General features: G+C 37.9%; 3 protein-coding genes across 3 annotated transcripts; all 3 read right to left on the bottom strand.

The window, feature by feature from the left end:
* Positions 1 to 1,514: 1,514 nt before the first annotated feature.
* On the bottom strand, positions 1,515 to 2,522 carry LOC102253262 (olfactory receptor 51G1). The gene has a single exon (XM_005863056.2). The coding sequence runs from the start codon at positions 2,457 to 2,459 to the stop codon at positions 1,515 to 1,517; it is 945 nt and encodes a 314-aa protein (XP_005863118.1). The 5' UTR covers positions 2,460 to 2,522.
* An 11,371-nt stretch (positions 2,523 to 13,893) lies between these two features.
* On the bottom strand, positions 13,894 to 14,850 carry LOC102252969 (olfactory receptor 51A4). Its single transcript, XM_005863055.1, has one exon. It carries the CDS (start codon positions 14,833 to 14,835, stop codon positions 13,894 to 13,896), a length of 942 nt encoding a protein of 313 aa, XP_005863117.1. The 5' UTR covers positions 14,836 to 14,850.
* A 4,640-nt stretch (positions 14,851 to 19,490) lies between these two features.
* On the bottom strand, positions 19,491 to 20,457 carry LOC102245495 (olfactory receptor 51A4). Its single transcript, XM_005863036.2, has one exon. The coding sequence runs from the start codon at positions 20,435 to 20,437 to the stop codon at positions 19,496 to 19,498; it is 942 nt and encodes a 313-aa protein (XP_005863098.1). The 5' UTR covers positions 20,438 to 20,457; the 3' UTR covers positions 19,491 to 19,495.
* Positions 20,458 to 24,093: the final 3,636 nt, after the last annotated feature.

Below are 24,093 nucleotides of genomic sequence, written 5' to 3'. Positions count from 1 at the left end.
GGAGAGAGAGAGAAAGATAGAAACATTAATGATTAGAGAGAATCATTGACTGGCTGCCTCCTGCACACCTACCAATGGGGATTGAGCCCACAACCCGGCCATGTGTGCTGACTGGGAATCTTTGGTTCATAGGTCAACACTCAACCACTGAGCAATGCTGGCAGGGCTCTTCTTCTTATAAGGACACCAGACATAATGGATTTGGGCCCACCCTAATGGCCTCATTTTCACTTAATCACATTTTTAAAGACCTTACCTCCAAATACATTTAGAAGTATTAAGGGTTGGAACTTCAACCCGTTTTCATGGAAGGATGTAATTCAGCTCATAACATCTGTCTATGTATACTGGTATATCCTGTCAGTTTTCATATATTTAGAAAATGTTTTATAAATAATACTCCTCCTACTCACAAGTAATATTTATTTACAGCTTATGAGTCCAAGCACTGATAAGAGATAGGTAGTATTAGATGTGCTTTGGCAGAAAAATTTTTTAAAATCTCAGCTGTTATGAAAAGAAAGAAATATAGAGACAGAGAGAGAGAGAGAGAGAGAGAGAGAATTAATCTTTCAACAGCATTGATTAGAAGGGACATAGAATTTGATCCTATTTATGGAAGACAATTCTATCTGCTTTAAATCTTAGCTATGAAGCTTCAGTAAGGGAAAAACAGGATATGATGTGGGAAAGATAAAGCCCATGTCTTTTAGCCAAGAAAACAGTGGAGAAAAGAAACAAGGTTGAAAGAGAAAAGATGTAAGGGAATATCTCATACACAAAGACGGTTCCTTGAGAGGAGACAGAACTAGGAGGGAATGAAAATGAGCCACAGTCTAATCCAATGAAAATACTATTGGATTAGGCTGAAAGAATTGAAGCTAAAATTACTGCTTGTGTTTTTATTTCAGCATTGTGTGGTTTTTTTTTTGTTATTGCAAATTTTCCATAATCATTAATTGGTAGAATTTTATGAGGAAGACAGACGATTTAGAAAAAAATAGTTAACATCCGCCCCCCCCCCCACACACACACATCCTAGTTGTAGTGTGAGTAAAATTGTTCCCATCTACATTTACCTGGTGCCTGAAGTATATAGTTCTCAAGAATGTTCCATGCTATTTTACATCTCTTTGCCTCTTTATTTCTATTACTGCAATAAAGAAGTCTCAGTTGTACATGTGGAGAAACTAGAATTTGGAAAGTCTAAACAACAGAAAGTCTAAATATTTGTTGAGATTTGATATGTGTTAGGCACCATTAGAAACTTGCATGAATTATCTCATTTAATCTTAAAAATATCACTACATGAAAGTTATTGCAATTATTGCCATATTTATTTTGCATTTGAGGAAACCAAAGGAACAGAGAGGAAGGTAATTTTTATAAGGTTGCACATGCATTACGTTGTATTGTTAATTAGCATTTTTCTTGATAATTGGAGTTCGTTATTTTGCCACGACATAGCTAAAACCAAAAATACCTATGAGCTATATGCCATGAACTTTGTCCCTTTACCCTAACCTAAACTCAAACTTCTTAGCGATGCGTTGGCGGATTTGCTTAGTCTTGATGCTGTAGACAATGGGGTTCATGAGAGGTGGTACCAGCAGATACACATAAGACATGAGGAGGTGAACCATGTGGGGCAGATGTTCACCAAAGCGGTGCACAAGAGACAAGCCAATCATGGGGATGTAGAAGAGTAGCACTGCACACATATGGGAGACACAGGTGTTGAGAGCCCGAAGTCGCTCCAGGCGGGAGGCAATGCTTAGTACAGTACGGAGGATAAGGGCATAGGAGAGGAAGATAAGCAGCGAGTCTATACCCACGGTGCAGGCCACAACAAAGAGCCCATAGATGTGATTGACAATGATGCTAGAGCAGGCCAGTTTCATGATCTCTAGGTGCAGACAATAGGCATGGGCCAGCACATGGGAGCGGCAGTACTGGAAGCGCTTCAGGAGGAATGGCAAGGGGAGGATGAGTAAGGCACTTCTAAGTACTGAGATCAGCCCCATCTTGACAATTCGAGCAGGTGTCAAGACTGTGGAGTAACGCAAGGGGTTGCAGATGGCCACATAGCGGTCAATGGACATGGACAATAGAACTGAAGACTCCACTAAAGACAAGGTATGGATGAAGAACAGCTGAGTGAAGCAGGCAGGAATACCAATCTCTTTGGCATCAAACCAGAAGATGCCTAGCACAGTGGGCAGTGTAGAAAGGCAAAGGCCCAAGTCTGTGAGAGCCAGCATGGCCAAGAAATAGTACATGGGTTCATGAAGAGTGACATCAGTGCGGATGACATGGAGGATGGTAAGGTTTCCTGTAATAACTGTCAAATAGATGAAGCAGAAGGGAATAGAGATCCAGCCATGGAGATCTTCCAGACCTTGGAAGCCTGTCAGGAAGAAAGTGGCTTTTTGGAGGCTGCTATTATAAAGAATTGTCATGGCTTTGCAATCTTGGATTCATCGACCTGCAATACAGAATGAGATTTCTGGAGAGTGAGTGACAGGGCTCAGAGAGTCAGGGTCTGCAAATGAAATGGGAAATAATTGGGGGACTTGATCTATTGTCCTTTTCTGGAGGGGGCTTAGGAAGGGGATTTTTAGGAGGGGTTTTTAAAAATATATTTACTTAGCATAATGCTTTCCAGTGGAATATAATGAACAATGTAAACTGATGAACAAAAACAGATCCAAAGACAGAGAAGCACTGATCAGACCATCAAATCTCAGTGGGAAGGCAAGGGAGCATGGGGTAAGGGGGAAAGATCAACCAAAGGACTTGTGTGCATGCATATAAGCATAACCAATGGACACAGACACCAGGGGTTGAGGACATGAGCGGGGGGAGGAAATGGAGGGATAAGGACACATGTATTTACTTTTCAGAACAATTTTCGATTCACAGAAAAATTGAGAAATAGTACAATGAGTTCCCATTTACCCTGACCCCAGTCTCTTTAATTATTAACACCTACATTAGCATGGTATATTTGTTAAAATTATTGAACCAATATTGTTATTAACTAAAGTCCCTCTTTATTCAGATTCTATAGCTCCTGGGCACCATGTGGCTTACTCTTAAGGTGGTATGTTCACCAGTGTTGGACTCTTAGTGGTTCAATGAGGTAATCTCAGATGGAACTTATTTCATGTCTTCCTCCCTGAAAAAAGAATCTCCAATTCAATCAGTAGAGCATTCAGAATCTGTCTCACATATGTGGGGAACTGGTACTACACACAGTTTTTCATGATTGATCAGGTGCATATCATGTGCCTTCAAGATGTATTTATATTTTAGCTGGAGATTGTGTTTTATTCCACAATGCCTGGCCTGCAGGGAGTGCAAAGGAAGCACTGAGTAAATGTTTGCTGAACTCCCTGAACTTGTGACCAGAGCGATGCCTTTCCTGGATGTACATGAAAGCCTCTGGTGGCTCAGGAAGGAGGTGGTGATGAGCAAATCTGAAGTCTGGGACTGAGAAATGCCTGGGAGGAAGCGGGGTTTCTGGAAAAAAATTCTATAAAAGGGTACTTTGGGCTTAGTTCTGGTAGCTATCAGCAGAGATACGTGTCTTCAACATAATTTATATTTTAGCTGGAGATTGTGTTTTATTCCACAATGCCTGGCCTGCAGGGAATGCAAAGGAAGCACTGAGTAAATGTTTGATGAACTCCCTGAACTTGTGACCAGAGCAATGCCTTTCCTGAAGGTACATGAAAGCCTCTGGTGGCTCAGGAGGGAGGTGGTGATGAGCAAATCTGAAGTCTGGGACTGAGAAATGCCTGGGAAGAAGCGGGGTTTCTGGAAAAAAATTCTAGAAAAGGGTACTTTGGGGCTTAGTTCTGGTAGGTATCAGCAGAGATATGTGTCTTCAACATGAGAGTGGTTAAGCTGGGGCTAGATGTAGACACGGGCATGGTATGCAATGGATCTGAAACAGAAATATCCAAGGGAGACCTAAAATACACAGGAAAAGCCTCTAATCTTTATCTTTTAATGAGGAAATGAAATCTTCAGGGTCTCAGAGTGAGCTATGCCTTTGGGGCTTGGACACACAAGTATTGGTCTGTCCCTGTTACTCACCGGGACATTTCTTTCCTCCTGCTTTGGAACTTTTATTCAACTGTATTTATTGCAAGCCATACCATAATGCGTCTATGAAAACAAACATGGTGTGACTAGTATATTTTCATCACATGCATAAAAAGCTTAGAATAGCTAATACTTATTTAATCTGTTGTGTTTCTGATTCTTTACTAAGTGTTTAATGTACATTATGGCTTTCTACTCTCATAGCCTTCATATGAGATAAGTTCTATTCTAAGAAGCATTTTACAAGTGAGAAAATGGTGGCACAAAGAGGTGAAGAGACCTGGGTATGGTTATAGAGAAAGTAAGTGTTGAGGATGGAATTCAAACCCTGACAGTATACTTCAAAGTCTGCATTATTGTCCTATATCATATTTATTCCTTCTTACAAAAGTCAGGCAATTAAAAAATAATTTAAAAAACCCACACTATAATTTTTATACCTTGGCATACCTATGGATAACCATTTTCATTATGTGCATAACACTAGATGGACAAAAATGGGTAACAATAGCCAAGCCAGTGTAGCTCAGTGGTTGAGCATTGACTCATAAACCAGGGGTCATGGGTTCAATTTCCAGTCAGGGCACATGCCTGGGGTGGGGACTCAATCCCCAGTGTGAGGCCTCTAGGAGGCAGCCGATCAATGATTCTCTCTCATCATTGATGTTTCTATCTCTCTACCTCTCCCTCTCTAAAATAAATTTAAAAAATAAATATATATTTTAAAGAGGCTTCTCTTTTTTTCTCTCATTAAGGTAGAGGGACATTGAAGGGCTAAGGATAAAAAAATAAAAGAAGAAAAATCCATACCCACCTTTTGCCATTCATACTTCAAATCAAAACAACTAATAATAGTAATACAACAATTAATATAAGAATAAAGCCCCTCTGGCTTTATTATTCCAAAGGAGAAACAGAATGGATATAAAGAGGGGCATCTAGGAAAGTGGTGAAATGAAGGAGACAAGTGGAGACTTGGGAAGAAGATGGTCGGTGAAGGAAAAAGAGAATATTTTAGAATTTGGAGAGCATACTGTGGGTGGCAGAGGCAACAATGCAATCTCACTCTAATATTGAGAGAAAAATTGTAAAAACTAAAGAAGGGAAATTTTTCCATCAATTAAGGGGAGATGCAAAATTTCCCATCAATTAGAGGGAGATGTGTGGCTTTTCTGCCATCAGACTTACATACAGTAAAGCTGGTTTCTATCCATCTCACACTGAGTCATTTCAGGGAATTTGTGAAATAGAAGAAACATGTAGCAGTCATTTATTTCACTCTTATATCTCCAGACAAAAAAGGATCATTATGCCTGCTTAGTGAGGAGCTACATCCATAGTATCCAGTCCCAGTTATTATCCTTCTTCCAAATACATTCCTTGTATGTTATATTTTGGGTATGAGTAAGAGGCAGTGTGCCAGGTAGGGCGATGCAGGAAAACATCGAAGGAAGTCGAGCAGCACTGGAGAGATGGAATTGCTGTATTACTAGAGACCTGCAACCCTTGCACAGGTTTGGAACCTAATACAGTATGCTGAACAAATGCATGAATGGATGAGTGAAATGCAATGCAGTAAGGATTAAATAGAATAATTTTTAGTGCAGTGACTCTCCATTTTCTTCTCAAAGGCACTCACCTACAGATTAATGAATCAGAGAAAGTGTCAGCTGATTTCTCCACTAGAAGATATCATATTCTCTTGATCCTCCCTTCAGCTCCAATTTATTGAGGTAAAGGGATGTCACCCTAGGGTCTCTGGCGGAAACAGAGGAGAGAGAAGCTGAGCAGTGACTTTGATAACACTCTACTCTCTCTGACACTTATTCATCATATAATTGCAGACAGAGCTAATTAAGATGATCAGCATCTGTGTTGATGACTGTCTGCAAAATTACTCCCAAGGACAAGCATGACCTTATAGGAATATAACACTTGATTGTTAAAAACACTGCCAAATTCATTTTAATATTTAATTATCTTAATACATTTAAGGCAAGGAAGGTAGAGATTGCAATTTCAATTTTAAAGATAAAGGAACTAATGCTCCAAATAATGAACAAAGAGATGAGAAGCAACAAGGATTAAACCGAATGATTAAGATGACTTAAACACACACACACACACACACACACACACACACACACACACACACACCCCTCAATTTATTGGAGTGACAATGGTTAATAAAATTATATAGGTTTCAGGTGTACAATTCTATAATACATCATCTGTATACTGTATTGTGTGTCCACCACTTCAGGTCAAGTCTCCTTACAAAATCACACACAGGGATAAAGTAGGCCTTAACCCACAGGTCTCCTATCCCCAGTTCATCTGCCACTCAAAACTCTCTTGACTAGTTTGCTGTGGGGGGATAAGCAACTAGCTAACCGAGAGCTCAGTGTATGGTCCAGGTTAGATGTGCCCCAGCTATCTTGCTGTTCCTGACTGTTCTCTGTGATTCTTACAATACATACCTGAGCACCAACAGCTGCAGAGATAGGGGCTTGGAGTGCATATTCCTCTCAGTTGGAACTCAGCTACAGCAATATTCTCTGCTGAAAACACAGGGTCTTTTTGAAGAGTCCAGCAGCTTCTCTCCAGAGGCCTTGGTGGAGGCTGAGAATCCCCTGCGGCGTTCTCAAGACCCTTAGCTGAGGATAGAAGTCCTGGGAGGCTGAGGAATTCCCATCCAGTATGTGGAGGAATAAAGATGTTGGGATGTTTATATTTATGGATTTAAATTTCTCACTAGGCCTGGTAAGCAATATTATGAGAGAGTATTTTTTTTTTATTCAGATTCAGATAAAAATAAAGCTGATTCCAATCTTGTCTCTGGTACCAATGTGACTATGCACTCTAGGATATGTCAGTTAATCTCTTAGAAAGATTATTTCCCTGTATCTTAAAAGGGGAGCCTCTCCCCTCCTTTTTTACACAGTCCCTGGTACTATTAGGCATTTTCATATGGTTTAGAGTGTAATTTGGTTTACAGTTAGGAAGAATGATGGCCCTGAGTCTTAACTCTAGGTTTATTAATTCCCATTGACCATTACTTGTGTTTTCTCCCTAGCACACATATGGTCTGGGTCATAATTCAGAAGGTTGTACTCCAAAATGCTCATTTAAGACCTTCAAAAGGTTTGTCAACCCATTTTAATTACCAATATCTATATTGAGAGTTCTTCCAGAATCAATTTAAACAATTTTGAAATATCTGAACAGAATAACTGATACTTAATGGATTCTCAGTAAACGCCATTTTAAAATAATCAGGAAAGTGACCATGATTATAGTTTGCCAAGAATGAGCCTAATTTACACTTACTGTATTGGTTTCCCAAATAGTTTGGAATCTGTCCTATCTTTTTCATTTTACCACAAGTGTTATATGTAACTATATTAAAATCTGCCAGGACGGGTAGCTAGATATTTTCTTTGTGTTTCAAGTGTCTGCTGCAGTTTCATCTAATGACTTATGAGATATGTGTGCAGTGAACACAGACCCTATTTTAACACATACCTAAATCTGATAGATGACCGGTATTGTCTCATTTCTCTCCTTGACCATATCCAATGCAATATCAGTAAAGCTGCAAAGACAGGAGGTGGGGTCATTGCTGTTAAAATAAAATTCACTGGTATACAAACATGTAGATAAAGTTAACTGTTCCCAGGTTCAATTGGTGGTGGGAGACATATTTGGCAATGATACCCTTCCAGGTACTCTTTTTTTTTATTTTTTAAACCAACCACTTGTGATGCTTCTCGTGCCAACGACTATGAAATGAATGTAATCACTGGGCTGCCAGTAGCCTGGGATCAATAGGAAATAACTTGATTACATGAACAACAACAACAAAATGCTCAGGGAATAAAGACTAATGAATGTTTAGTGTTAATCATTTATTATAAACATATAATTCTTTTCATTGTTTGGTAATTTTATATTTTAATAAGCCAATTAATAAAAAATGAAAGCTCATACTTTTTAATTCTCTATTCTTTTTCTCAGGAAATTTGATAGTAAACTTATAACTTAAGCAAAATTTTTGTCAATATGTGCCACTGCTCCGGTGGCTAAATTGATAAAATTGATCACATGATGATCAGAAGAAAAAAATTAGCATCCACTTAAAAAATGTGTGAATTCTCTTAAGAACATGGTATCTGAAGGTAGTAATTTAGCATACATAGCCACTGAAGATAGATTTTATGTTATATATTCATGATTTTTCATGTAGATTAAATAACTTCATTCAAATGGATTGTGTTTTCCTTTTATTGCAATTTTCCCAGTCATTGTGAAAAGGGAAGAGATAATTGTTAAGGTGTTGGCTCCATTAGCAGGAGATAAATTATGTTCATTTTAAGCTATTGCTCAGATGATTCAGAAAAAAATCAATTTCTTTCAACTTGATGATTTTTATTTATTTTTTTAGCTTTATTGAGATTTTATTGAGACATAAAATTGTATGAATTTAAGGTATACAGTGTGTTGATTCAATACACTTATATATTGCAAAATGATTACCACCATAGAGTTAGCTACTACCTCCATTGTCACATAATTACCACTACTTTTAGGTAGTGAGAACATTTAAGATCTACTCTCTTAAGAACATTCAAGACTATGATACATTCTTGTTAACTATAATCACAACACTGTGTATTAGATCTCCAGAAATGATTCCTCTTCTAACTGGAATTTTGTACAGTTTGACCAACATCTCCTTATATCCCTGTGGTAACCACCATTCTACTCTTTGTTTCTACAAGTTCAGGCTTTTTTATTTTTATTTTTTAGATTCCACATAGAAGTCATGTCTTTCTGGGTCTGACTTATTTCACTTAACATAACACCCTCAATGTCCATCCACATTGTCACAAGTGGCAGGATTTCTTTCATTTTCATGGCTGAATAATATTCTATCGTATATGGATATATTACATTCCTTATTTATTTATCTATTGATAGATATTTAGGTTTTTTCCATATTTTGGCTATTGTGAATAATGCAATGAATACTGGAGTACAGAAGTGTCTTTGATATCCTTTTATATATCTCTTTTAGATATATACCCAGAAATGAAATCACTGGGTCATATTATAGCTCTATTTTTAATTTTTTGAGGAACTTCCATACTGTTTTCCATAGTGGCTTCATCAATTTATATTCCCACCAACAGTACACAAGGATTCCCTTTTTATCCACATCTTTGCCAGCACCTGCTCTCTCTTAACTTTTTATGACAGTCATTCTAACAGGTATTGTGAAGGAAAACCCCTATTCTGTAAAACTACTGTTTGGAATTCTCTGCTATTCTTTGGACAGCCTCTTATTCTGAAAAAGTAACTTTGCTTTCTAGCCTGCTTGAATAATGGGGGAGATAAATTAGCTGTCTGACCTTGTAGGCCAGAGACTAGATACACCCAACGCCATGCCAGGTGCATTTTTAATTGATAGAACTTTGTAGTTTTCAAGGCCCTGCCAGCAAGCACACAAAGGGCTGGCTCATCTATAAAAAGGAAAGTTCTGCTTGTAGCTTGGCTTAGAATTTGGATTCATTTCCCTAAGCCCGCCGCGGTGAATAAAGTGTAACTCCAAACTCTCAGAGCACTGTTTGGTTCTTGTCCAGTTTTTCTGTAACAGTATAAGATGATATCTCATTGTTTTTATTTCCCTAACTAGAGGACTGGTGCATGAAATTTGTGCATGGGTAGGGTCCCTAGGCCTGGCCAGTGATCAGGGCTGATCGGGGTTTTTTGGCTGTTGGCCAGGGCCTTCCTTTGTTCCACACCTCCCCCTGGTGGTCAGCACACATCATAGTGAGTGATCGAACTTCTGAGGGAACAATTTGCATATATAGATGATTGGTGATGTTGAACATCTTTTCATGACCTATTGGCCATTTGTTTTTTGTTTTGTATTATCTTTTTAAAATATTGTTGAAAGTATTGCATATGACTCCCACTTCTCCCCATTGACTCCTTCTAGTTCGCCCTGGCCCCCTACCCCAGGCCTTTACCACTCAATTGTCTGTGTCCACGGGTTATGCATATATGCAGACAAGTTCTTTGGTTGGTCTCTTCCCATCCACCCACTCACCCACTCCTGCCTTCCCTCTGAGATTTTGCATATCGTCTTGGAAAATTCAGCTCCTCTGCTCATTTTTAAAAGCAGGTCATTTGGTTTTTGTTATTGAGTTGTACATATTTTAGATATTAACATTTTATCAGATATATCGTTTGGAAATATTTTCTCTCATTAGGTAGGCTGCCTTTTCATTATGCTACTTGTTTCTTTTGTTGAGCAGAAGCTTTTTGGCTTGATGTAGTCTCCTTTCTTAATTTTTGCTTTTGTTGTCATTGGTTCTGCAAGTGATGCTTTCCTATTGGCTCATGGGAAGACTTCCTGATGAAATTCACAACACAGTCCGCAATGTCCCTTAATGCCCTCTGAGAATTTCTCTTCTGATCCCTTCCCTCTCTCCAGTCATGGAGATTCTGATTCAGTACTCTGGATGCTATAAGAGAAATGAGTCTCTTTGGCAGCATGCTGCACAGCTGTGAAAGCATAGCACTCATCACCTGATCTTCCTTTCACTTGCAGGAGAAATCAAGGGCTAAGAAGTTCTTGTTATGCCCTAACCTGTTTGGCTCAGTGGACAGAGTGTCGGCCTGCAGACTGAAGGGAGGGAACGTACCTTGGTTGCAGGCACAGGAGGCAACCAATCCATGTGTTCTTTCTCTCACAGCGACGTTTCTCTCTCTCCCTTCCACTCTCTCTAAAGTCAATGGGGAAATGTCCTCAGGTGAGGATTAAACAACAAAAAAGAAGTTCTTGCTTAGCCTTAGACTTTGCTGCCTTGGGGAGGGGTGATGCAGACACAGTCAAGCTATTCCTCTAACTTCCATTCATCTAAACTCATTTTATTTTTTTGCTCTAGTGGAGTATTGGAGCTTCTCCTCTGGAAATATAAACTTCTCTTGTCTGTGGGTGACTGCCCCAGCCAGTGTTTTCCAGAAAGTAGCAGACCAAGGCCAAGAGAGGCTGGAGCTGGAGCATAGGCTTTTGTGGAAACCACAGCCAGTACTGAGGTCTGTCTGCCTATTACCCAAAGCACAGGTGGGTGTGACCTCTCCTGAGTCCCTTGGCATATGGTGCTGGATCCCACAACTACCGCAGAGGCATGTTTGTTCATGGATGAACGCTTCATTTTTGGGGAGAAGGACAAATGAGAGACAGTTTCTGTCACCATGATGCTGATGTCACTCCATAAATCAATTAGTTACATAAGATAATTATTCTAATATATGACTCAAGTTAAAGTTTTTAAACATTTATTTTGTCCAGATTTCATTCTGTAAAACATCTGGCCTTGTTGTGAATGCTATTCTGAGTTCAGCTAAGAAGTTCAACAATAGAAATACATTTTTTAAATGTAGAGATAATATAAATGCATATTTTATTACAGTACAATAATGTGGTAAAAACAATGTTCTTATAAAATCAATAAACTTTTTCTACTTGGAATTGGTTATAGTTTAAACATAATTAATGGTTACAGTCAGGTAATTCTTCTAGTCTCTTTTCTTTGCATATATATTTAGAGTAACTGGAAAGTTTGAGACAAAGCTGATATTTAATTTAAAAAAATAAAAACTTTAGCATTAGGGTACAAACTTTCTCATCTGCTCATGACCTTCAATCAGGTTTTAAAGATATCTGAGCTTCTGAAGAAATGCTTGGTAAACCAGACTAATTTGGTGACTGAAGTGAACACATATTTTGCAGATCCCACTTGAAGAATAATTTCTTGGGGTGACCCAATGATCAGTGAGCAAACAGTGGTATAAGTACTTGGCCCTTTCTGATCAGTAGGGGACTCCTCTGTAAAGCAGTGTTTGCTTTTGAGTCCCCATTTGGCCTGGCAGAGACTTCATTATCTGTGAACATGTTCCAATGTTCCCCCTTAGGCAGTGCTGTTTTTGCCTCTTTTACAAATTTAAATTCTTCACATACTAACTGCTTCCCAGAAAAACCAATCTCTACATTTTTAAATGTGTTTTGTTCAAAGTAGGTTAGATAACTTTAATCAAACTATCTCAACATTGGAATACCAAATATTTAGCTTTGATGTTTTTAGCAAATGTAAATTATTTGCTAACCCAAAGCTTGAAAACAGAGCTTATATATGATCTATCGATTGCTTTATTTTTAGAGGAAATTTTATATTTGAAAATACATTTTGTTTAAAACTGTTTTACTAACTAATCAATAAACTAAAACAATTTGCCAATTAATATATATTTTATGTATATATTACATAAATGCATGTATAATTATGAAGTATGTATATAGTGAATTATGAAATATGTACAATTATGAGATATGAACATGTTACATATAATTATATTCATTTTTGTAGCCCTATTAATTCTCAAGTGTCTAATTGTTACCTTTAAATGTTTTAATTAAATAAAAGTTAATGTGTTTTAAGAAATTAGAAAAAGTAACACAAAATATGTTTAGACAAAATAAAGATGGTTAGTAGAGTTGAAACTGATTAATGTTATTTTAAAAATGTGTAGTAGAAAGATAAATGCATACATACTTGCCAAAGAGAGAGAGATTACTGCAATTTGAGTTGTTTGAGAAATGCAAATGTTCTTCAGTAACATAAATTCCATCAACATATCTGCCATTCTATGATTGTATGAGTATGGACAGAATATGAGACAAGATTTGAAAATGGTTCCTACCATTGCCAAGAGTCTAGGTGAACTACTGGAATTTTGTTCATGGATTGCGAAACATCCTACAATAAGCAGAACATTCCAATCTGGTATTTTCCTGACTCAAATGCAAGTTGTGCATCTTTTCAGGAACACTATTAGCTGTTAATATTAGTTGCCTGAAGGGTTAGTGTGACTTGGCCATTCCAGGGAGTAAATAGAAAAATAAAAAAAGAAGAGCCAAGAAACAAAAGAATAGAAAAATATGTAACATGCATTCATGTTAAATGTATATGTGATATATATGTATATATAGAACTATACATAAATACATTAAAATAATAAATTCATGAGAACTGGGAAAGTTGAGGAAGCAAAGTTATGTATCTCTTAAAATGTTTTCCTTTTAAAACAAACATGCTTATAGACTGAGAAAGAATAGCTAAATAGTAGGAAGATTGAAAAAAAATGGAAACATACAAAAGGTGCAACAAGATCTCTGAAAAGGCAGGGAGGTATGGAATTTACCTTTTAGGGGTTATGAATAAATTTTGATAGGGAGGAGTGGCATTCTTCTTAGGAAGAAGAATGGAATACATTGGTAGAATAGATATGAAAGACTTAAGGTCAGATGGTAAAAAAAAAAAAAAGGAGTAATTCATGTTTCACTGCCTTTAAAGGAAACATGCAGGTAAGGAATAGAGTAGATATAATAAAGAACCTGACAAATGCTTGGTGTGATCTTTGTGAGAAAAAGATTTGGGAGCTGAACAGGAGAGTAAAATAACAACACTCCAAGTGATATTCGGTGATCAGCTGAGATAGTAGATGTTGTGGCACCAATTTGAACAACCCCATGCTTGTCTCCATCAGTGCTCAACAGGGTATAAGGGTTATGAGTATCAAAAGCCATTCACTTTATGAGCTCTGTTTGATTATAAAACCCAAGGACATTCTACTATACTATGCTTTATGCCAGCCACACATTCAAAGTTTATTTAATTATCACTTACTAATGTATTCCCTTTCTCATTCCTTTAATCATTTTCTTTTTGGACAAAGTTTTTGCACAACCTTTTCTCGGATTTGACGGGTCTTCACACAGTACACAATGGGATTCATCAGGGGCGGCACTAGTAGGAAAACATCAGCCATGAGGATGTGGATCAGAGGTGACAAATCCCGGGCAAAACGGTGAAGCATTGCTGCACTCAGCATGGGTGCATAGAAGATAAGCACAGCACAGATATGAGAAATGCAAGTGTTGAGGGCTTTGAACTGCTCTCTGGGGGTTGCAATGCTCAGGACTGTCTTTAGGATCATTATGTAGGAAAAAGTAATAAACAACAAATCCAGAATGGTAGAAAGAGCAGCAAAGAGTCCATAGACAACATTGACTCTGTTGTCAGAGCATGCCAGCTTCATGACATCCTGGTGGAGACAGTAGGAGTGTGAGAGCAGGTTTTGATGACAGTATATCAGCCGTTGCAACAGAAAGGGCAGTGGAAGGATCAAAAGAACATTTTTCGAAGTCAGTAAGACCCCTGTTTTGATGACTCGGGAGCTGGTTAAGATTGTGCTGTATCTCAGAGGGTTGTGGATGGCCACATACCGGTCGAATGCCATTACAGATAGCACAGAAGCTTCAGTGACTGTGAATAAATGGATAAAGAACTCCTGGGCAAAGCAGGCAGCTGCATGAATTTCATGGACACTGAACAGGAATAGTCCCAAAGTGGTGGGTAAGGAAGAGAGGGACAACCCTAGGTCAGAGATGGAGAGCATGGAAAGGAAATAGTACATGGGTTCATGGAGGCTTGGCTCTGTCTTGATGAAAAAGAGAATGGTAAAGTTTCCCAGGAGAGAAAGAAGGTACACGGATGAGAAGGGAATGGCTATCCAGATGTGACTCTTCTCCAATCCAGGGATTCCAGTAAGGAGGAATCTAAGAACTTTAATGTTTGTGCCGTTAAGAGGAGACATGACGCACGAAAAGATAACTAACCAGATGCTTACTCAGGGCAGTTGGAGATTTCTTCAGTGAAGTCTGACAAAAGATGTCCTTTTCTGGTACAATGTAGGTCATAGATACTAAGGCAACAATCAGAGACTTCTTATAAGGTAGTCTATGTTTCTACTGTCAGTTTCAACTGTCAAAAAAGTCAAACACAGTAACAAATGAGAAGAATATGACTTGCTTCCTCATCCAGTAATTTGTTTTAATTTTGTAAAAGTGTCAGCCAATTTGGACTTTGCACATTTAAGAATCCCAGGCAATCCTTTGACCACATGGCTAGATCTTATAAAACCAGGTCTCCAATTTCATGATTCTCTTATTTCAATTTTATAAAACAAAATCTTAAATGGAAAAGTAATGTTTAATGTGAATTGTGGTGGGGGAGGTAGAATTCATAAATTGTTCCATACCTATGTTCAAACCTGTATATCTCTAATAGGATAACATATGAAGTAATGACAGAACTGAAAGTTCATAATGATACAGTCTTAGAGTTAATGGGGCCCTTAAAAACATGTCGTCTTACTCTCTTGCTTGTACAAAACCATTCTAAATCAATAGGTTACCTTTAGTTAACATATTATACCTTATTCCCAGTATTATCATATCAACTACTACCTAAAGCTTTCTACTTCACGACTGAACACTCAGATTGTTTTTCTTTCTTGAATTGATTAATGTTTCTAGAAGTTTCCATCTTTTCTCTGAAGGTGCAGAATCTAATCTTATTTACACAAAATAGCTTCTTTTTTCTTTTTTTTAACATATATTCCTTATTTTTACTTGATTGATTTCTGTCTTCTCTCTTTACTAGACATTAAGGGTAGGGAATCATGGTTATACTGTTCACTACTAGACATTGACTGTGCCTAGTATAGTAACTGGAACATAGTTGTAGCTTAATAATTCTTTATTTAATTAAGTATAATATCTCAAAGTTGAAGACAGTAATACTTTCTTCCATTAGTTATCTCCTTTTCAGAATAAACTTCTTATATTCTGTCAAACAACTGTGTGAATTTTGGTTGTTTGTTTTTCTTTAGATTCTTCATCTGGTGCTCCTCAAACAATGAAAAACTATTGATGCCTCTTAACATATAACTACAGTTCCTCAAAAGAGTGTTTATCTCTTCCAAATTCATTCCATTATAGGTTCTTTCCACCATTTTCTTCATGATCTAAAAATTAATGACTCACTATTCAATCATCCAAACAATCTCCATCATTTCAATTACCTGTCAGGTTGACTCTTTGACTTTTTCCAAGAATATTGAGAGTATGGAAGAACCTTGATTTTTAAAAAAGTATAATTACTCTTAGTGTTTCTCTATCACATTGTCTGCTGTTTTACTGGATTTTGCTCTTTACCCAACCTCTAAATGGGTGAGTACCCAGAGTACTGTCCAAGGACCTGACTTCTTTGGAAACCTATAGCTTATTTAGGATAAGTGTTCGGAATTTAAGCGAAAGGCCTAGGCTACAGCTAAGGACATGATATCCATCAGCTTATTAAATTACCAGTCTTCTGAAACTCCTTATCTGAGCCATAGAATTTGCTTTCCTAATTGTGCTAGATATAGCTAAAATTATTTTACATCAATAGACTGTGGTCATTTGTGTTCTGGACTTTGCCTCATCATTGTTTTTAAAACTGCATTGTTCTTTAGAAGTAGGCACTATTGAGATTTAATTTAAATGTATAAGATAAGCATCCATAAATTTAATTATTTTATTATCTAGTGATTATTCATTTAACTTTATTATAAATATGACACCCTCTGAATGATGTATATAGATTTTCTCATTTATATTCTTATGCTATTACTTTAACCATTTTATAGATAAGAAAACAAGTCTTAGAGAGGTATAGTAACTTGTCCAAGGTCATGTATCTACCTGTCAGGAGACATGAAGAAGAAGAATCATGTAATACTTGAAATATACACCATTCTCACACATATCATCCAGACTGAGCATTTCTAAAACTTGCCTGGACACATATTCCTACCAACACGTGCATTCGTCTCTCTTTGGTAGTTTTGTAAAATTCTCAAACTCCATAGGGACCTGCTGATTTGCTTTTGTTTCAACATCTAGCCCATCTCTTCAGGATCAAAGAGCAATGCAAATTTTGTCAAATATAACAAAAGAGAGAATTATATCTTACCTTGTTTGTATTTTTTTTTTTTACAATATGATTCTCCACCTTAAAGTCAATGGTAGGAAAAAGATTAGAAGCATGGAAGAATCTCTTAGACTCCCTTTTCGTGCTCTGTAAGCACTGTTTTATAAAGTCCAGAGAGCCCTTGGGGTTGACTCAAGGGACATTTATCTAGCAGTGAGCTCATAATGCAGGCTCAGACTGAGGAAATTGAGTTTGATAAGATCTTGGGGGCCATATTAAAATTCAACAGAAACACTTAGTACTCTGATCTGATTGATAGAATTTTCTCTACTAAGAAAGCATTGTGGAAACAGATGCAATCCCTGATGTGAAAGCTAAAATGTAGCCAAGAGAGATAATTTTAGGGTATAAAAGAGAAGGTTTAACTCAGAGTTAAGTTAAACCTTTTCTTTGTGGAATTCATTAAGCCAATCTCTCAGAATCTCAATCTTTTCAACTGAAAAAAAAAATAGAAAAAAAAGTCTTATAAAAATGGGTAATTGTGAGAATCAAAAGAGAAAATATGCCTAAAAATTCCCAGAAGTGAAAGGATTTTAGAGAAAGGAGAGAGAGGCAGTTAGGAAAAGGGGGGTCCATGGGAGAGGAATGCACAGTGATGGCCAGAGACAGCTCCAAGCCACCAGACTGCTTACAAGAATGTTACAAGATAAGGGGAAGAAGAAGAGGGAAGCACTGGGTGGGTTTTGAAACCTTGAAACTGATACTATGCAGGGAAAAGGGGGGAAATGACCAATTAGGAAAGAATGGGGGACATAAAGTAAGGAAGGTTCCAATTAGAAAGTGGAATGAACAAAGAAACTATGAGCATTTATAAACCTGTAGACAAAAGAGATTCACAGGACCAGGTATTTTCCCATTCTGAAAGAGAGCTGGGCTCTCCCATTTTGGGGGACCCCTCCTGAGGGGGTTACCCACTTGGAAACGCCTCCCTGCAAGGGAGTTTGTATACGCTTAGAATAAATTTCCACACTTTTGCCTAAAATCTTTTAGTCTGTGGATTTATTCTTCAAACTTCGTGAGACAATAACCTTCAAGGAGAGTCCCAGCTTGCCATTCGGGGTATCAGAATAACCTACAAAACTTGTCTGTCATAGGACAAATTTTTAGCTTTTTTCTTGGGTCCACGCATTGACCTAAGTCCTCTTCACATACCACACCAATTCTAATCTCATCAGGTCAATTCAAGAGACAATAGATGAGACAAATGCTTAAAGAGCAATAATCAGCCAGGAACTGGAAAGTACCTCACAATCAATGAAATTTTTTACAGAGATAAGCATTGTTTTTGAATCTCTAATATAGGCAAAATATGCTTCTGATAACAATTCCCCACTCCCCAAACATAGCCTCATTTTTACCTTCAATTGTTAACAATTATTTATTGGAGATCTACTCTGCATTAGAAACATTCTAGATTAGGCACAAAGGCATAAAAATATAGATATGTTCTCTCCCTTCATTGATAGCATACTTTATTTAGGAAGTTGAAACAAATAGAATAAACACAAGCAACTGTATCTATAATTAAAAATTATAATAGAAAGTATAAGACAGAATAAATGATAACCAATTTAAGAGATTTTTTTTAGAAAGAGAGAGTCATAATTTGTATTGAGGGATTAGATAATCTATAATGAAATTAAGTTGAAATTTAAAAGAAGTGACAGATATGAAATATAAAATTGAAATCAAGAGTATGCTCAAACAATGGGTCAGGTATGAAAACTTACAAAAATAGAAAAGTTGTAAATGTAACAAATTTTCAGAAGGCCAATGTAGCTGAAATTTGATAATGTGATATTTTTGGTGAAGTAGAGGGGGTCAAGGCCATGAATAGTCTTATAGTATGCACTTTATTGCTTTAATTTTATTCCCAAAGAAATAAGAGCTCATATTTTAAAAAGACATTACATCATTCAATTTGTCTTTTAAAAAGATTACTCTTAACTTGCATAGATAGTTAGAAAGCAGCAGGAGTAATCATTTAGAAACCAAAGATGCTAATGCAATGTTTCCCTAAAAAATTCTTGTAACACATTAGGATGATTAAAGCAGAGGAGACAAAATGAAGATGTAACTTGTGTCTCGATTTAAGAGAACTTAGTATAGATAAATTGAATATGGGGATAAGGAATCTATTTCTGTCGGAGGGATAGACACTACCATTTGTCTGTCTGGATTTGAATTTGTTCCTTTAAAAAGAGATGACATAAGGTATCTATTTTATTTTTTGTTAACTAGGATGGAGACCCCAGGAAATGTATGTCCTGTTCTGGTTTTATGCCTATGTTCAGTATCTGGCCTAAAGAAAACAAAGCTTATGATATTAACAAGAAAATCATATTGATGATTATTTGTGTCAAATATTAGGTTTTCTCAAACTCACCTTTAATCTCTTACTTAAGATATTCACCCAATTAGGTTTATACTATATATGACTGCTATATCTGCTTCTGACATAATTTTGCTACAACTCTTATTCTAATCTGCCTAGTTTTTATACAGTACACAATAGGGTTCATCAGTGGAGGCACAAGTAAGAGAACATTTGCCATGAGAACACTGAAGAGAGGAGAGGCATGCCGGACAAAGCGATGGACAATGGCAAGGTTGATTATAGGCAGATAGAAGATGATCACTGCACAGATATGTGAAGTACAAGTATTGAGAGCCTTGAGCTGTTCTTTCTGGGTTGCAATTCCCAGCACAGTCTTAAGAATCAGAATGTAAGATACAACAATCAGCATAAAGTCTACCATAACACAAAGTGCTCCAAAAAAGCCATAGATGACATTAATTTGGTTGTCAGAGCAGGCCAACTTCATTACATCTTGGTGGAGACAGTAGGAATGGGATAATTGGCTTTTGTTACAATATTTCAACTTTCTCAAAGTGATGGGGAAGGGAAGAACCAGGAGGAAGCTCTTAAAGAAGAGCACTCCTCCTATTTGGGCAACTCTGACAGTAGTAAGGATGGAGCTGTATCTCAGAGGGTTGTGGATGGCTAGGAATCGATCAAATGACATGATCAGGAGCACTGAGGACTCACATGCTGTGAATCCATGGATGAAGAATTCCTGGGCAAAGCAGGTATTGGCAGAAATTGTAGAAGCATTGAACAATAAGGTCCTCAACATGGTGGGCAGAGAAGATAAGGATAAACCCAAGTCAGACAGGGCCAACATGGACAGGAAATAGTACATGGGCTCATGCAAGGAGGGTTCTGTCTTGATGATAAAAAGGATGGTGCAGTTTCCTAGAATAGCAACAAAATACATGCAACAGATGGGGATAGAGATCCAGATGTGTGCATATTCCAGCCCTGGAATTCCGACCAAGAAGAATGTGGTGATTTCAACATGTGATGTGTTGATAATTGTCATGACGCATTGAGAGGGCTCTGCAATGAAAGATTTTTTAGTTAGTAAAATACGAATATCTGAAAATTTGTTAGAAAAAAAAGCCATTGTTGAAGGTTCTGGCTTATTTCCAGCTCTCTTTTGACAGAACAAAGCATTTATATGACTTATTATATAGTGTGAAGTAGATGCTTTTTTAGACTAAAATCTACCTAAATCATAGATTAAAAAAATTACTTTTGGCATGTGTTTTCTATAGAGAAACTAGAAATGTATTTTTTAAAATTTGTCTTTATTGTTGAAATTATTACAGATGCCCCCCCTTTCCCCATGGGTGTTATGCATACGTGCATACAAGTTCTTTGGTTGATCTCCTCCTACCCACCCACCCACTCACCCCTGCCTTCCCTCTGAGATTAATCAGTCTGTTCCATGCTTCTATGTGTCTGTATTTCTTTTATACGTCTGTTTATTTTGTTCATTAGATTCCACATATGAGTGAGATCATGAAATACTTGTGTTTCTCTGACTGGCTCATTTTGCTTAATCCTCTCCAGGTCCCTCCATGCTGTCTCAAAGGGTAAGTAATCCTTCCTTTTTACTGTTGCATAGTATTCCCTTGTATAAATGTGCCACAGCTTTTTAATCTACTCATCTGTTGCTGGCCACTTGACTGTTTCCAGACCTCAGCTATTGTATATTGCACTGCTATGAACATAGGGGTGCATATATTCTTTCTGATTGATTTTTCAGGTTTCTTAGAATATGTTCCTAGAAGTAGGATCACTAGGTCAAATGGCAGTTCCATTTGAAAGAAAAAAAGAAAAACAAAATAACAAAATACATTTCTAGTTTCTCTATAGAAAACACATGCTAAAAGTAGACTCTAGTCTAAAATAGCATCCTGATTTAATTTTCCCTGTGAAATATTGTTAATCCCTAATCAATGAATCTGGAATCCTTTACAACTTGCTTTCACATCTTAGATAAGATGTTAGGTAGAATATATGATTATTAGAATAATACTATATGAAAGCAAAGAATCTGACAACTCAATTTCTTTCTACCTCCTGTAACTCCCACAAAAGTAAGATCGTCTCAAAATCAAACCACCCTTTGTTTTATTCCCTATCTTCTAAAAATTGTTGATTATTTAAATATTCTTTTAAAAATGTCCACTATCTTCAAAACATGTAGCTATTTGTAAGGGCAGTCAGTGCAGCAATGTCTGATAGAATATGTTTCATTTCTCCTGGCCAGAAATTTGTGATCAATTGCATCATGCTGACAGGAGAATAATAACCTGAAGTGGTCAATATCACAATTTAGAAGAAATTTGAATTCTGCTAAAGGCCAATTTCTGGAAAGGTGAATAGTCCATTTACATAATCTCTGAAGGAAACAATTTTCCTAAAGATATGACTTTTGGAGGCATGATGTTGTATATGGTTGACTGTCAAAAGTGAGAAGTAGAGTGCAAGTCAGATAGATAAGAATATCTGAGTACTTACCAGAGAGTGTATATTTTGGAGAGCACTTTTGAGACTGGCTAAAAGATTTCAGCATAAAATTTCAGAAGTTATCCAATTCACCTGATACCAAAGGCTCCACCTTATATAAGAGGGCTTGTCTCTTTCTTCTTCCTTAATTATCAGCTCGAGGAGCACTGAGGTCCCTAGGGATTGCATTCAGTTTGTATCTGCTCTGAGAATAAGATTAAACATGTGCAGATGCAGTGAATCCACAGAGATTGTTAATACTTTGGCATAAGTACACCCAGAATTAGGGACTGTTTTGGTTAGAGAGGTTCTTATTTACCAAGTATGGGAGAAATACAGTAAATGCTATGCAAAATCTCTGACACTTCTGTTGGGTATTTGGCTCAGATATTACTCCTCTGCCATGAACATAGTTAAACGCACAGATACTAAGAGTAGAACCTGTGCATTAAAGGAAGTGATGTAGGAGAGACACCCTATGACATGTTTTTTGGTCAAGGCTTTACTCCTGAAGCCTAGATTGATTCTTCTGAATACTCCTGGGCATCACTAACTAATACAGAATAATATTGAAAATTTTAAAAAAGAAATAGCATCAATATTATAATATTCTTTCAGACACTAGAATACTTTCCAACTAGTATTATCAGTAATATCTAAACCAGACAATCTATAATGATAAAAGCATAATATGCTAATTAGACCTGACAGCTGAACAACTTTCCAGATGTCATTCCGGACATCCTTCTGGGTGAAGCCGAGACGGTGGGGGCCAAGGCAGAGGCAGTTAGGGGTAATCAGGCAGGCAGGCAGAGTGGTTAGGGGAAATCAGGCAGGCAGGCAGGCAAGCAGTTAGGAGCCAGCAGTCCTGAATTGTGAGTTGGATATCCCCCGAGGGGACCTGGATTGTGAGAGGGTGCAGGCTGGGCTGAGGGACCCCCCCTCCTCCGGTGCACAAATTTCGTGCACCGGGCCTCTAGTATATTATAAAAAAGTAATTAATGGGTAATCCTATATAATAAAAGGCTAATATGCAAATAGACCAAACGTCGGAACAACAGGAACAACCAAACAACCAGTCACTATGATGTGCGCTGACCACCAGGGGGTGTGCGTGGAACATGGTGGGCATCAGCTTTGGTGGGATGGTGGAGTAGGTGAGTGGGGGCACCAGACCAAGGCAGGGTGCCAGTTGCTGTAAACGGGGCGAGCCTCTGGTGGTCACTGAAAATTCTTTGCTCTTGTGTGACGCAGTCCAGCCTGGTGCTCGCACCTGCTGCCAGTGCTAGCCCCGCTTGCACCTACAGCAGGCACCAGAGCCACCACTTGCACTTGCTGCTGGTTCTTGGCACCAGTACCGATCGCTCAGTGCCATCAGCGGGTGTGAGTGGCAGCTGCGGCCCTGATTGCCCCTGAGGGCTTCTCCACTTCCCCCTGCTCCTGAGGTGTGATCGGGGCAGCAGACGCTGCTCACACCTGCTGATGTTGCTGGCCCTGCTCATACCCACTGCTGATGCTGTCTCTAATCACTCCATGCCGCCTGTGGGTGTGTGAGCAGGGCTGGCGCTGTTAGTGTGTAGGAGCGGCAGCAGCGGGAATGGGGTTGCTGGCAGACAGGGGACTGGGGGCCGCAGCGGGAGCGGCTGGGCGGGGGGTGCGGAGGATGGACTGAGACCCACCCCTGTGCCTACTGCAGCCTTGGGGCCCACAGTTTCTTTCAAGGTGCATGAATTCGTGCACTGGGCCCCTAGTATATCTTGTAAACATAGATACAAACATTTAAAAATCAGCAAATGCTGTATAGTGGTATATAAAAAGGATACTATATCTTGACAAAGTAAAGTTTATCCCAAGAATACAATTTCAAAAATCATGACTATACTTCAAAGTGACAGAAAAATAGGGATAAAACCATATGATAATCATAGTAAATAAAATTCAAACACTTTCTCATGACAAAATCTTTGAGCAAATTGAAATAGAAAGGTACTACCTTAATTTGAAAAAGACGTATGTAAGAAATACAACAGCTAACATTATTTTAATAAAAAAATATTAAACATTTTCCTATTGGCCTAACCAGTTTGGCTCAGTGGATAGAGCGTTGGCCAGCAGACTGAAGAGTCCCGGGTTCGATTCTGGTCAAGGGCATGTACCTTGGTTGCGGGCACATCCCCAGGA

This window comes from Myotis brandtii, unplaced genomic scaffold, assembly GCF_000412655.1.
Source record: "Myotis brandtii unplaced genomic scaffold, ASM41265v1 scaffold1704, whole genome shotgun sequence".
In the NCBI taxonomy this organism is placed as follows: Eukaryota; Metazoa; Chordata; class Mammalia; order Chiroptera; family Vespertilionidae; genus Myotis; species Myotis brandtii.
Note: the sequence above shows the minus strand (reverse complement) of the source record. Positions and strands in the feature narration are given on the sequence as shown.

Excerpts from the sequence above, each read along its gene's own strand:
- LOC102253262 (XM_005863056.2), bottom strand. The coding sequence starts at position 2,459 with ATGACAATTCTTTATAATAGCAGCCTCCAAAAAGCCACTTTCTTCCTG.
- LOC102252969 (XM_005863055.1), bottom strand. The coding sequence starts at position 14,835 with ATGTCTCCTCTTAACGGCACAAACATTAAAGTTCTTAGATTCCTCCTT.
- LOC102245495 (XM_005863036.2), bottom strand. The coding sequence starts at position 20,437 with ATGACAATTATCAACACATCACATGTTGAAATCACCACATTCTTCTTG.